Here is a 13,642-nt window from a genome sequence, read left to right on the forward strand (position 1 = left end):
TGCTTGGGGAGGAGGTGGGGCAGGGGTGAGCTGGGGCGGGGAGTTCCCCTGCGGGCCGCACCCCCCCTTACTTGCTGCAGGCGGCCCTCCCCGCGCTCCCCTGCCCCAGCTCCCTCCGCCTAAATGGCGGCGGCGACTGGGGCAGCTGAAGATCCAGCTGCCGCGGTCGCTGCCGAAGAAAATGCCGTTCCCCAAATCCTAGCACCCTAGGCGACCACCTAGGTCGCCTAAATGGTTGCACCAGCCCTGGGACCAGCCAAAGCTGGTTAACATCACTATGAATAAGGAAACTTTCTGAAGCAGTTTGTAAAATCAGGACAGATTCTGCAGCCAGTTGACTTCCCTCAGGCTCGCTCACCATTTATCTACAAGTAGGTGCAGCGTTGCTCTCAGTCACACCTGAGCAATCCCAGGGAAGGCAGGGGGACTGCATGGGCATATCTGAGAACAGAATCTGATCTGATGTTTGCTAGCACAGATTTGGGGCTCCCACTGAAGCAAATAAGAGAGTTGTGCCATTGATTCTACTGGGAGAAGGATGAGGCCCTTTATGAAGGGAAAAGAGGGCGAGATTTATAGTGTCTGGGCTCCTGCAGAAAGTATTCAAGAGCTGTCCTGAGGATTAGAATCAGGACACTAAACACTAAAGCTGTTCATGGAATGAAGGTTTATCAAACATCACACAGCTCCCACCATACATGGCCATGGACACAAGCCAGGTCCTGCCATCTCAGTCTCTGGAAAAATATCAGAGGGAGTGTCTCTTAAGTCACACCAAAGAAGTGAAAGAACGCTACCTCTTTCCCCACAACCACCAGCCTTGGAACATTTGGTAAAATCCCATTCCCTTGCTGTTCCTTCACAATAAGCCCTTGGCCAGGGTTTCTTCAAACCCTTCTTCAACCTTCTGAGGTTGGCTTGGGCTGCAATCTGGGCCTTCCCAATTCGTAATCAGATATCCTCAGTCATGTTGTGCCTCAGGTCACTAGAAGCCTGAAACTAACCCATTAAGACTCCATATTAAGGGAAGGAATTAGCTACTTTAAAACCCACCTATCCCCGCTGGGTCACTGGCCACTCATGAGACATGCCCAGCATCCAGCCCAGCACACACTGGCTTCTGCATAAAATGTAGCATGCTGGGGCTGCTCTCTTTGGGTTAGTCCAACCTCCTCATCATCTCAGGATACTACAAGACATGCAGCATAGCTGTCATCCCAAGCAGAAGGAACAAGAGCTCTTACACTTGAAGTCAAGGCTTATTTGTGGGCCTTCAAGAGCTCAGGCTGGAAAGAATATGTTGGTTTCATGATTCTAATTCATACTGTGCCCCTTGACCCAACTCCCTCAAAGCCCCAGGCCTCCACGGTGGAGGCTCACCTGTTTCTGAAGAGATGTTCACCTCAACACTGAGGTCAGGGATGGGGGCTCCCTGGAAGGACGCAATGCACAGATATGTGCCATAATCACTGAAGCGCAGGTCAATGATCTCCAGGCTGCTCGTCACTGGTGGGAGTTCAGGGTCGTTCCTGGAAATGAGCAGTCGGTCTGAGACCCTGGCTGATTTCCCATTCTTGTACCAGAAGTAGACGACCTTCTCCTGGGGGACGGCATCCACATGGCATGAGAGCTTCAGGTCCTGCCCTAGTTGGATGCTCTCACTCTCTTTGATCACGTCAGGGGTGATCTGGAATGTGACGTTCTTCATGGCTGGGATGAACACAAGTGCAAAGCCAATTAGTGAAGACAAAATGCTCTGTGCCCAATGGGGATACCTGTGTGAGACATCTACCCTTTGCCCAATGGGAGGCAATGGCTCCACATATTCTTGGTCAAGGGATTCCCCAGCCCTATGCCCAAATGAGATCCCCATGTGAGACAATGGCCCCACATCCCCAAGGCCTGCTGTGGTGCTGCAGGTCAGGATCAGGAAGCATCTCCAGAGCAGTGGAAGGACAGGACTGGAATAACTGTGGGTGCAGTGAGTCAGGAATAAGGTGCATCAGCAGAGCTGTAGGTGTGGAAGCTTGCACAGCACCTTCTCCAGTCAGTGCTACCAATCCCTTGCTGGAGTAGCACATTTACCCCCTATTTAAATGAAGAATGATGTGTGCTGGGAACCCAGAGTCACGCCCCAAAAGCACATGCAGTGGAAGGACGTACATCGCACCAGCAGATTCACTGTCTTCTTAGCTGGGTTCCCCACATTGTTGATGGCCGTGCAATTGTAGTAGCCTGAATCTTCCATGCGCATCCCCCAGATGGTGAGGTTACCCTCTTGAATAAGGCTATTGTGAGGCATAGGGCTGGGTGAGTGAGACCAGACCACCTCAGGCAGTGGGTCGCCGCCTATCAGGGAGCACTGCATAGTGACATTATCTCCTGGGTTCACCACCAGGGTCTCATTGACAGACAGCTTCAGAGCGGGTGGGGCTGGAAGAGAAAAATGGGAACACTAGTGAGCTCTGAGGAAACTCACACCAGCCTGGACTTCACTCAGTTCTATCTGAATAGAGAGACTCTCAGTTTGTTCTTGGGAAAGAGCAGGTCCAGTTGAGTGAGTGTGGGCTGGCCATGAGTTCATTAAAAACATGGTGTGTGTGAATCTAGGGCCCAACAACACTGCATCTCTAACTAAGGCAGGGGACCTGGCCACAACAGGGTTAAAAGGCATAGCATAGACAGGACTTCATGGAGACCCAAAACTGAGGATACATCTAGACTGCAGCTGGTGCAGACACACTCGAGCTAGCTTGAATCTAGCTAGCTCCTGGTCCCAGAGCAGTGAAGCTGCAGCAGCGCATGCTTCAGCATGGGCTAGCTTCATGAATAATTACTCAGGGTTCCAGGTGGACTGATGCACACACTGCTGCAGCTTCCCTGCTCCAGGACTGAGCTAGGGTGATTAACAACTTGCTTGGGTATGTCTACAAGAGCTGCAATGACACCTTGTGACTGCAGCGTAAACCCTGAACAGTCCAAGTTTAGGAGCAAGGTTAGGTTCCATCTACACTGAACATTGTAACAGTATGTTAACTAGGTGCTCTGGCTCTGTTATAGACGTAGGAGCCAATTCTCCACTCCAAATCAGAACAGTAGTATTTTACGCCATTTTGCATAAGTACGACTGCCAACACAGAAGCAGTGGGGAATCTGGCCCTAAGGCTTGTTGATTTTTGCTCCCAGTTCAAGTAACTGGCTGCAGATGGACATTACCAGCCAAGATGACAGAGAAACAGGGAACCAATGCCGGCTTTATTTTCACAGCAACTACATCAAAATCCCCTGCACACAGGTTAATTTATATTGCTCTTTCTGTATCAGTTCCCTCTGTCTTTAAAAGGGGCCTACAGAAGCCGAGATGGAATAAAAGCTCAGTTACTTGCATTGTGGCTCCTTTCTACGCCTCTGCATACCCCCTGCTGAAAATGTTGTGTAAGTCACTGCAAATATCTCTATGCCTCCTACAGAAATACCACACAGGAGACTGAGTGGAAGGAGAAGTGGCGGGGAAAGATATGGAAATAAAAGATTCATTGAAATAGGTCATATTAACTTGCTACCAGCTCACCATGGGTTGGGCTCAATGACCCAGGGCCCGATCCAAAGCCTACTGAAGCCAAAAGAAAGAGGTCTATAGACATCAGTGGACTTTGGATCAATGTCTACGCACTTAAGTGGAGAATACAGACAATTATTCCCACACTGTCCCAAAAGCAGATGTCCCTTTCACATGTAACAAGTTACTAAATACAGTAGACACCTTTCAGTTCACAGCAGAGATACTGGCATAACCCCTCCAAGCCTCAGATGTTAAAGGGACACACACACCCGGAATGGCGCACACATCCATGCCCGTTCTAACAGAGGTTGTGTCTTAACTAGATGAAGGGTTGGGTTAGTTAACACATGCCAGCTAAGCCTAACCTCACCCTTTTTCAAAATCTAGCTAAAGGTGTTACTCTGCATGTAGACTAGTCAAAACATTGAAGTTAGGTCAGGCTTAGCTAGCATGCTAGATGCCAAACCTGCTTAAATCGCTTGGACACCAGGACACATTCTCTGCTTCTCTCCAGCAATGCACCTCCACCAGTAGTGCAGCAGGGCTCAACCAGAGCATTGGCACCCCCGATACCATCACAAGGATATCCTTAATTTAACACACAAACTTAGAGACCCCCAAGTTCAGGTGCTGCTCTGAACTCTCTCAATCTTTCATCTCTGCATAACAGAGCCAGAAATCTCATGAGAACAGGCTCTCAGATCATGAGATTTCTGGCACTCCATGCATTCAGTCTGGTAGGAATACCAAGAGAACCAGCCAAACATGGAAGAGCAGAAGTGCATGGAAAGAGGGTCACTCAGCGCAACTTTAAACAGTTGAGAGACTTCAGAAGCCACTTTGCCCTGCTGGGGACCAGTTCAGGGCAATGCGGAGTGCAGCGCAGTTTAAAAACAGAAGAATCCAGGAGGGAGTAATGGGTCCCGCCAGTGGCAGAGAAGGGCAAAAGGCCTACTCCAAGTCAAGATGCCCAGCAGGGTGGTGGAGGGGAGAGAAGAGAACTAACCCTATCTTCCACAAGCCAAAGCCTACAGCTAGCGAGAAGGCAGCAAAGAGGGCTACAGGGCTGCCCCAGCCACATAGAGGGGTGAGGAATGGCTAAAGAAAGAGAGGCAGACTTCCCAGTCCCCATGGTGGTTTGGGTTTGGATTCAGATCTCATCAGACCAGTTCACCCCTCCACAGTTAACAGCCTGAGAAGGAGCTTTGGAGCTTGTCTGTATTAAGTACATATCCCAAACAACTCACATCATGAGACTCCACTCCATTTCACAGAGCAGACTCCTGGTACGGACAGAACTTCCCTTGAGGCAAGCACTCTACCTTCCTTCTGACTGCTATGGCCCTGCTGGCTCAGCCCCAGGGGATGGAGGAACAGAACTTGTCCGGATCATGAGTTCCCAAAGTGTGGTACATGTGCCACTGGTGGTACAGGAGCTTGTTGAAAGTGGTATGCTGTAAAAGGGTGGTCTTGTCCCCTTTAAATGGGAGTGGGGCCCAGGACCAGCCAAGCCCTGTTTCAGGATATGGCCCCTTTAAGGAAGCAGGTATTCAAGGGAGGAGCAGAATAGGGGCAGGTGTTAAGGAAGCAGCTACCTCCTTAAAAGTTAGGTGAGTCCCAGGAGTAGTAGAGGGCAGAGAGCCTGGATAGAAGAATTGCAGGGGAGCACTGAGTTAAGAAAGAGGCTCACCAGAGTGAGAGCCAGAAGGGAGATTGGTGGACCAGGAAAGCCTGCCTGAATCCGAACCCGGCCCTAAGAAGGAGGGCTGTCAGGAGGCCTGAAAGCAAGGGGAAGAAGTGTATGAGTCCAAGGACCAAGGGAGGCTCTGTGGAGTGAGGCTGGAATCTGGATACTGGTGGGCTGGAAAAGCCTGCTTGAATCATGGCACAGCCCCATGAAGGAAGGCTGTGTAGTTCCTTACATAGAGGGCAAGAGTTGGGTCCAGGGACTAGAGCAGGAGGAAATCTGTGTGAAAGGTTCTTCAGAGAGGCCAACGGCTGCAGTGAGACTGGCACAGTTCCCTGGTTCAGCGGGAACTGGAGGGGGGCTGGGAACCTGAAGCATTGGAACAAGAGTGAATTGGAGCTGAAGCTGCCTGGTGTCCAGGCGAGGATCAGGGACCTATTGTCAATAGAAGAAGACACCTTTGTGTTATGTTCAGCAATAATCCAAGTAAGAATTAGCAGAAACTTTGAACTTAAATGAGACAAATTAAACCATCAAGCCACTGGCTTAGTTTAGCAGTATACCAAAATATATCAAGTCACTTGACAAATGTTTTGTGTTACTCAATTACAAGGAAGACATAATAATTGATGATTCTTTTTGATTCATTGTCTAAAAACCTGAGATGTTTAAAAAATGCTATAATCTAACACTTCAGACATCAGTAGGAATCTATTTTACTATGAGTCCAGAAATGCTTTAAGCCTATTAAGGCCTAAAAGAAGTGGGCACTAAAAGAAGAAATTTGCTCGTGATACTTCAAATATCACTAAAGAAGGCTGTACATAAGCCATCTAAGTTTGGGAACTGCTGGTCTAGATCATTCATGGTCCTGTATCCCAACCACCAGCTGGTGCTAAACACTAGCTCCCTCCTGGGTCTGTGCACGTGTCAAATACATGGTTCTACACACTTGGGGTACAGCCCAGATGACTTTCCCTTCATGGCACAGGTTGGGCAGATTTAAAGTGCACATGCAGCTTCTCGTCTTCTGGATGCTCACATCCTTGTGTCTGGTTTCTTTCATTCCTGCCCTCGCCAGGAACTGATCTCAAAAGCTTTCCTCTGCCTTCTCCACTTCATCTTACGAAAGGCCCTTTAACGGCCCTTGTCAGCTCCATCACTGGTTCCAGACAGAGCTCAGAAAGCAACCAGCGACAGCACAAAGGCTGAGAGGGCGTTTTAAGTAACGGCCATAATAATGCAAAATAAGACGTTGTTACATATTCATGAAGCCTGATTTAACAGCATCATTATTTCTGCCTCTCCTCTCCCCGGACTCTGCGTTAATGAGCTGTGCTGGATCTCTGAATTACGGTTCATACAAACAAGGCTAGGATGGCTGCTCTCTCCTCCATGAAGGCAGCATAACTTAGCAGCATAACCGCAGCCAGAAAGCTCCGAGCGCTGCAGCCTGGTGTCCTGTCTCTAGCAGTGCCCAGTGTCCCCCTTGTCAAATACACAGGGAGCACCTGGCCAACTGTGCAAGTGCTGTATATTTTTTGGGGGTGGGAAGGGAAGGGGTTGCCATCTTTTGCTGCCAATCATAAGGATCAGTTTGAAGCACACGGTTTAACTCCTTTGATTTCTTGGGGCCACAGCTGAAGGTCAGGACCCTTGAGGGTCCCTCAACCTGGAGTTTTGGAAAATAAACATCAAATCTAGTGTATGAGAGGAAGCAAAAATAATTTGTGTATTTGCCAGTGGTGATTTTAGGCTCTGAGGGGGCTTCACAAATCCAAAGAGGCCCCTAATAGGGTGGCCTGGCTCATTCTGGATGGACATACCCCCACAATCTATGCAGACACAACACAGGGTACAAGACCATCCCTAAGGCAGCTGCCCTGAGCCAAGAGACCTTTGGTCTCGTCCAGCTGATACTGAATAGTAGTCAACTCCCCTGACACTGAGCTGGTCTTGTCTGGGAGTTGCTTCTCCTTGGCCAAGCTGGTAGAAACTGCACTCATGGTCTTGGTAGGGAGTCTCTTCCTCTGGGGCAAACCTGGAAGGTGTCAGAGATTGATTATCTTGGGGTGGGGGAGGTTGGTAGGAGGAGGGTAGGAAGGCAGCAGTGAAGCATGAGTCAGATCTTGTTCAGGTTCTGGTAAGGATTTTGGGCTATTCTTTTAGTTTACCTGAACTTGTTTGCCCAGCCCTAACTGCTAGAATCCTGTTGAGTGAGGACATGTTCTGTGCAGGGTAATTCAGAAAATGTGACCTCACTGGGCAGCTGCTTCCTCAGGGCAGGTAGTTGGTGTGTGTAACCAGGAGAGGAGGAACCTGTGAAATGTCCACCTGCACATCTCAAGGCAATGCTTCTCCAGCTAGACGGCATGAACCCAGCCCCTACTCTGGAAGCTGAGATTGGATCATATCCTCTTCTAGTCAGCGGATGGAGGGTAACAAGATGCAGCCATTGTTATGCAGGAGATGAATCTCATTTATTTGTAACCTGTGGCGATTCCTTTTGTTCTCGGCTCAGAAAACCTGCTGGCAGAGTCTGCTGTGGAGCGAGGGGACCATTAAAAACAAAGAGTCGCTTTCAATTCCCTTTGAAGTCCAATTTGCTGCAGTAAAACTGCAGGAGAATTAACCAGCTGGGCTGCTTAACTTTGCAGAAATCAAGAGAGAAAATGTCAGCCATTCCCCAACCACAGCTGGATCCCAACACGCAGGCTGCAACAAATTGGCCCTGAGACAGGACTGGGTTCTGCAACCAGACCCACTGGGTCAGCCTCAGAGCTCTAGAACCAAAAAGCATCATCAGGAAGGAGGAGGAGGCGGCGGCAGCAGCAGAAAACTCCTGCAGGCAGAGGATGCACATAGAGAACAGGAATCGAAACTGGTGCTGCAGACATTGGTGCTGCAACCACGACACTCAACTGCTGCCCAAGATAATCGAAGAGCCAAGCCGGGGTAAGGGGTGGGGGAACCCATCAGGCCCAAACTCTGGACTCCCTGGCAGGGAAAAGCACAGATCTGCACCACAGTCAGTCAGTAGCCAGGGGCCCCTGACGAATCATAGGAGTCACTTTTATAGCCAAATGGCAGAGAAGCAGCAAACAAGCTGGGGAAAGAAGATTCTCTGATCTGACCCATCACTTCCCCTCAAAAGTCCATACTATTTGGGTCTATAAATACTTAAAGATTGATTTCCATGCACCTCTGTGCTCCCTGAGTTTTTCTCCAGGTGCAGAAGCAAAGACATCATGAGTAAGGCTGTTCAGAATTCTGGACACAGCCAATGTTACAAGGAAGTTACTAATGCATGAGCAGAAGAGGGGAGGAAGAGATTTATGCAAGATCAGAGAGAATCTAAAAAATTATTCACACATATATAGAGAAAGACTTTATATTTGTGTGTGTATAAATATGAAAACATATCTATATACAGCAAGAGAACTACACACATCTGCTGTATGGGCCAAATGTTGATCCGGTGCAAGTGGCTAAGAATTGAGTCAATTTAGCCATGTACTGCACATGTACTGGTACCAGATCTGATCAGCTTGAAAACCCAGCTTCCTTGTTCACTCAATAAAGGGGCTGAAATGAAAAGGATGCTTGCTTTGCATTTATCTGGGGAGCGTGGTTCAAAGGAGAATTAGATTCTATAAATCTACAAACATATCGTCCCAGAAGTCAGAGCTAGAAAAGCTGTTTGAGGCCCCATTCCCCTTGACTAGGGCAGGATTGTGCCTTATAATGAATGCTCTACTGTTCTGTCCACTCTAGTTTGAAAGGACTCAAGTGATGCTGCTTCCACCTTTTGAGACAGATGTGGAGATCTCACTGTTAGGAGTATTTCTCCCTAATATTTAACCTAGGGTTTTCTTTTCTTAAGGTATTTAATTATTTATACATAAAAACATGTTCATTGTCTCAGCCCCTAGGCTCAGTTAGATCAATACACATAATTTTCTACAGTATTAACTATTTCTCATCAACAGTTGGCACCATCAAGAGTTCTGCCTTCGTTGTACAGAGATGACACAAGGGATGTAAACTACTTTGTATTATATTAAAGCTAGGTGAATAATTCAAACAAGTACATTACACCACATTACATCACATTACAGAAATGAGTTCAGCCTCTTCTTTGATCACAGAATATCCCAAAGCAAAAAAAAACAATTTTCTCATATTTATTCATTATTTAAAATATTTGACAATTTTTTGCTTTTTGGGGCTTTTTTAATCTATTGGTTGTGAACAACTATCTGCAAGGATTTCATATACGCTATTCAGTTGTTAATTAGTCAGGACTTCTCTGAATGATCACATTATATTTTTTCTGTTCCTTGACCGGGTGATCACTCAAGCATTCCTGTCATGAACATTTGTGCATGTGGTTGTGAAATTTGTTTTGATATCTGCTTTCCACAGACATCTGTGCAAGTAGAACTTGATGGCTTGAATGCTTTCAGAAAACAGCCACACGAGGGGTGCAAATCAGGGTGGAGCAAAGTCATCCAAATATTGTATAGAGTATTTGTGGGAAAGTTCGTGCAGCATTTTACCAGATATCAACTGTACAAAAAGCAAATCAGGAAAGTTGCTTTTATTTTTAGAAAAAGTTGGCTAGGTAAAAATCTACGTAGTTCCCTCAACACCTAAACAGAGTCTGTTCTCATGACATCCCACCAGCCACGGCAGCTGAGAGCTCACAAGAATGCCAAGGGCTGCTGGACACTTCCTGCTCCAACTCTTTGTTTGATTCATGCTAAATTTTGTATTGTGGACTTGATCCCATGCCTACTGAAGTTAGTGGAAGTCTAGCCACTAACTTTAATAGGTATTGGATTGGATCCCTCTTCACCAGACCTTGGAAGGAGAACAGCTGTTCAGCAAGCAAGAGGTGCTCAGGGCCCAAAGGCATTTCTGTTGCTGCTCTCTTACCTGTTGTGTTAGTGAGCTGGAAAGTGATTGTCTTGTCAAGGATGCCGCAGACATTCCGGACAGATACCTGACACGTGTAACTGGCATAATCCTGTGGCCTCAGGTTTTTCAGCTTTAGAACTTTGGTTTCACCCTGGGAGTTTGGAAAGAAGGAAAACAGAGTAACTGAATGACAGATGTACAACGAACAGCTTTCAGCTACAAATCTGTGATCTGATTCTGAGAAGTGCTGCTCAATGGGAGTTGTGAGGGCTCAGGACATCTCTGGATCAGCCCCTCGCTCCTTTGTAAAAGAAGCAATAAAATGTTCGTGGTGATAATTCCAACCCAAGTCATTCTCTAAATAAATTAAACAAACAAACAGAATCAGCAGCACTACCGTGTAACCTGGAAGCATTACTGAGCAGCTTTAGAGATCATCTCTTGTCAATTGCTATCAGGATCATCTTGCAGGATTGAAAGACTCTTAACTACTTAGAGCTAGATTCTGATCTCACACTGGGATATCCAGCAGTAGCTCTAGTCAGTGGAGTCACAATGTCATAAAACCCAGGGTAACCAAGATCAGATTCCAGCCCTTATGTCTTTTAATATTTGGCTAAACATATGCTCAACAGTTAAACTGTAAAAAACTGCAGTAGAAGAAAAAAGGGTAATTAAGAGAAATATTAAAAGAAATGATCAAACCTTTCTTTTCCCTTTGCTCAAGATTCTAATCTCATTTACACTGATATATTTCCAGAGTAATGACCCTGTCTTTAATGGAGTTGCCCTGGATTTTTCATAGAAGTGCAACTAAAATCAGATTCTGGCACTGTCAGTCATTGGCACACAGCAGAACCAGAATAACTCTGTTAAATTCACATGATATGGGTTCTGTATATTCACATTTATGAGACACACTTACGGGAAGTTCTGAGCTGCACCCCATGGTTTGTACCCTCTAACTCATATGCTTTTATGACAGTTTGCCTTTGTCCTTTTATTTGTGAACATCTCTTTTTACAGATTTTGATTTAAAAAAATCTGTAAAAGTGAAACGATATCAGCTTGACAAATCCTCTTGAGATGACTGCATGGGACAGGACATGGAGCTCACAAACATTATTATACATTGAACATGTAGTATCTGACCTGACTGAATTAGCAGATAAATTCCTAGGAGACCAATACCCAAATGAGAAACACTTTCCTGGAGATCCGTTGCTATGCTGCATGAACAAGGGCATTTACAATGTGCATGTCAACTAGTGATTTACACATGGCTCATATGCATCCAGTTTATTGATCAGTAGACATAGGGTCGGGTAAACATATATAAACCTAGATTGTAAATCAGTTTACAAAAGCACAAACTGTGAAGCTTTTAGCTCATTTGTAAAATGTCAGCCATCAAAACCTTATACTGACAACAGTGTATCTGGCCTGACTGGCTGAGAATACAACAGTACAAGAGTAACTGAATTGTGATTTGTTAAACATGAGGCTTCTGAGCAACAAGACTGATTCTGCTATCACACCAGTTCTACATCCATGTAACTTTGCTAACTTCAATTTCTGGCTTAAGCCAGTATAAAGAAGAGGAGAACCTCTGCATAAACAGGGCAATGCTACACCACTTTCCCTCTAGCTGGCATTTGTAGGAATGACCCATGCTGGCAGGGATGTCCCTTGACAGGAACCCACAGATGGAACATAGAAGAGAATTTCTTTGAGCTGTGAGGGCACTATTCCACAGCCTAAGATTTCACCACTATCCAGTTTCTACAGAGAGTCAGCCTCCGACTCCCTGAAAAGGGAAAGTCAGAAGAGGAGGTGATGTTCTAAGGTCTGGAATTTCCTTACTGGACATCGTACAGCACTGGACTAGACAGAAAATCCCCTCAAGACCAAAGTAGTAGCACTGACCTATCACAGACCCACAGTGCTGTGCTCTTTCTGTCCCCATCTCTCTTTCGGATTTTCTTCCAGCTGCCCATTTCCATGACATGCAGGGAAGGCTTGTTTCAACAAACTATGAACAATGCCTCAATAACCGAGAGGTTGCCTGGGGTGTGGCTCAAATAAAATATAAAAACTGGCCAGAATCTGCTCCGGGCCCAGTTGCAGGGGGTTTGGGTTGGCAGAGAGATGTGAGGGATGAAGCCGTCCTCTCAAGAACTACCCTTTCCCCCTCCCCTCCCCATTGCCTCATGACACCGTTCTGCTTCATTAACCAACTTCAGCAATGTCAGCAAGGCAGTCACTGAGGGGCACTGAAATCCACAGCAGACTTTAGGGCACCATTTCCCAGAATGCTTTGGAATGCAGGCTACCCAAGAGCATTCCCTTCCACCACCACTACAGTTGCAGGGAAGAAAAACACTGGGACTTGAGGGGCAATGTGTGGAGGGGGGAGGAAACAAGTATAAGAAAGCATGAGGATTTTGACCTGCACATAAAGGTGCAGGGTGGGGAAGAGAGAGAGACAGACAGAGAGGAAGAGTACATATGTATTTAGGATGCATATACTGCCATTCGGAAAAGCTCTTCATTATTAGCACAGTCAGTTCCAGCAATTACAAACACCCATGCATATTTCTAAACCAACACACTCTTCATAAATAGGTTTCAGAGTGGTAGCCGTGTTAGTCTGTATCAACAAACAGAATGAGCAGTACTTGTGGCACCTTAGAGACTAACAAATTTATTTGGGCATAAGCTTTCTTGGGCTAAAAACCACTTCATCAGATGCATGGAGTGGAAAATACAGTAGGAAGATGTACATATACACATACAGAGAACAGGAAAAGATGGGGGTTGCCATACCAACTCTAACAAGACAAATCAATTAAGGTGGGCTATTATCAGGAGAAAAAAAAACTTTTGTAGTGATAATCAGACTGGCCCATTTCAAACAGTTGACAAGATGGGGTGAGTAACAGATGGGGGGAAATTAGCATGGGGAAAGAGTTTTTAGTTTGTGTAATGACCCATCCACTCTCAGTCTTTATTCAAGACTAATTTAATGGTGTCCAGTTTGCAAATTAATTCCAGTTCTGCAGTTTCTCATTGGAGTCTGACTTGAAATTTTTTTGTTGAAGAATTATGACTTTTCGGTCTGTAATTGAGTGTCCAGGGAGGCTGAAGTGTTCTCCGCCTAGTTTTTGAATGTTATAATTCTTGACATCTGATTTGCGTTCATTTATTCTTTTGCGTAGAGACTGTCCATTTTGGCCAATGTACATTGATTTGTCTCGTTAGAGTTGGTATGGCAACCCCCATCTTTTCATGTTCTCTGTATATATATCTCCCTACTGTATTTTTCACTCCATGCATCTGAAGAAGTGGGTTTTAGCCCATGAAAGCTTATGCCCAGATAAATTTGTTAGTCTCTAAGATGCCACAAATACTCCTCATTCTTTCTTCATAAATAGGAAGCATATGGCATCCAATTAGGAACAGAAACAGTGTCA

At 46.0% G+C, this 13,642-nt stretch overlaps 1 protein-coding gene across 1 annotated transcript in view; it reads right to left on the reverse strand.

Moving 5' to 3' along the window:
* The window catches only part of MDGA1 (MAM domain containing glycosylphosphatidylinositol anchor 1), a 196,362-nt gene that overhangs the window by 99,855 nt on the left and 82,865 nt on the right, over positions 1-13,642 (reverse strand). Inside the window, exons 7-9 of the mRNA XM_075064581.1 lie at positions 10,188-10,320; positions 2,164-2,433; positions 1,381-1,710 (exon numbers count right to left, since the gene is read on the reverse strand). Coding sequence (XP_074920682.1) covers positions 1,381-1,710; positions 2,164-2,433; positions 10,188-10,320 — 733 coding nt within the window. The remainder of the gene's footprint in view (positions 1-1,380; positions 1,711-2,163; positions 2,434-10,187; positions 10,321-13,642) is intronic.

This window comes from Chelonoidis abingdonii, chromosome 3 (genome assembly GCF_003597395.2).
Source record: "Chelonoidis abingdonii isolate Lonesome George chromosome 3, CheloAbing_2.0, whole genome shotgun sequence".
In the NCBI taxonomy this organism is placed as follows: Eukaryota; Metazoa; Chordata; order Testudines; family Testudinidae; genus Chelonoidis; species Chelonoidis abingdonii.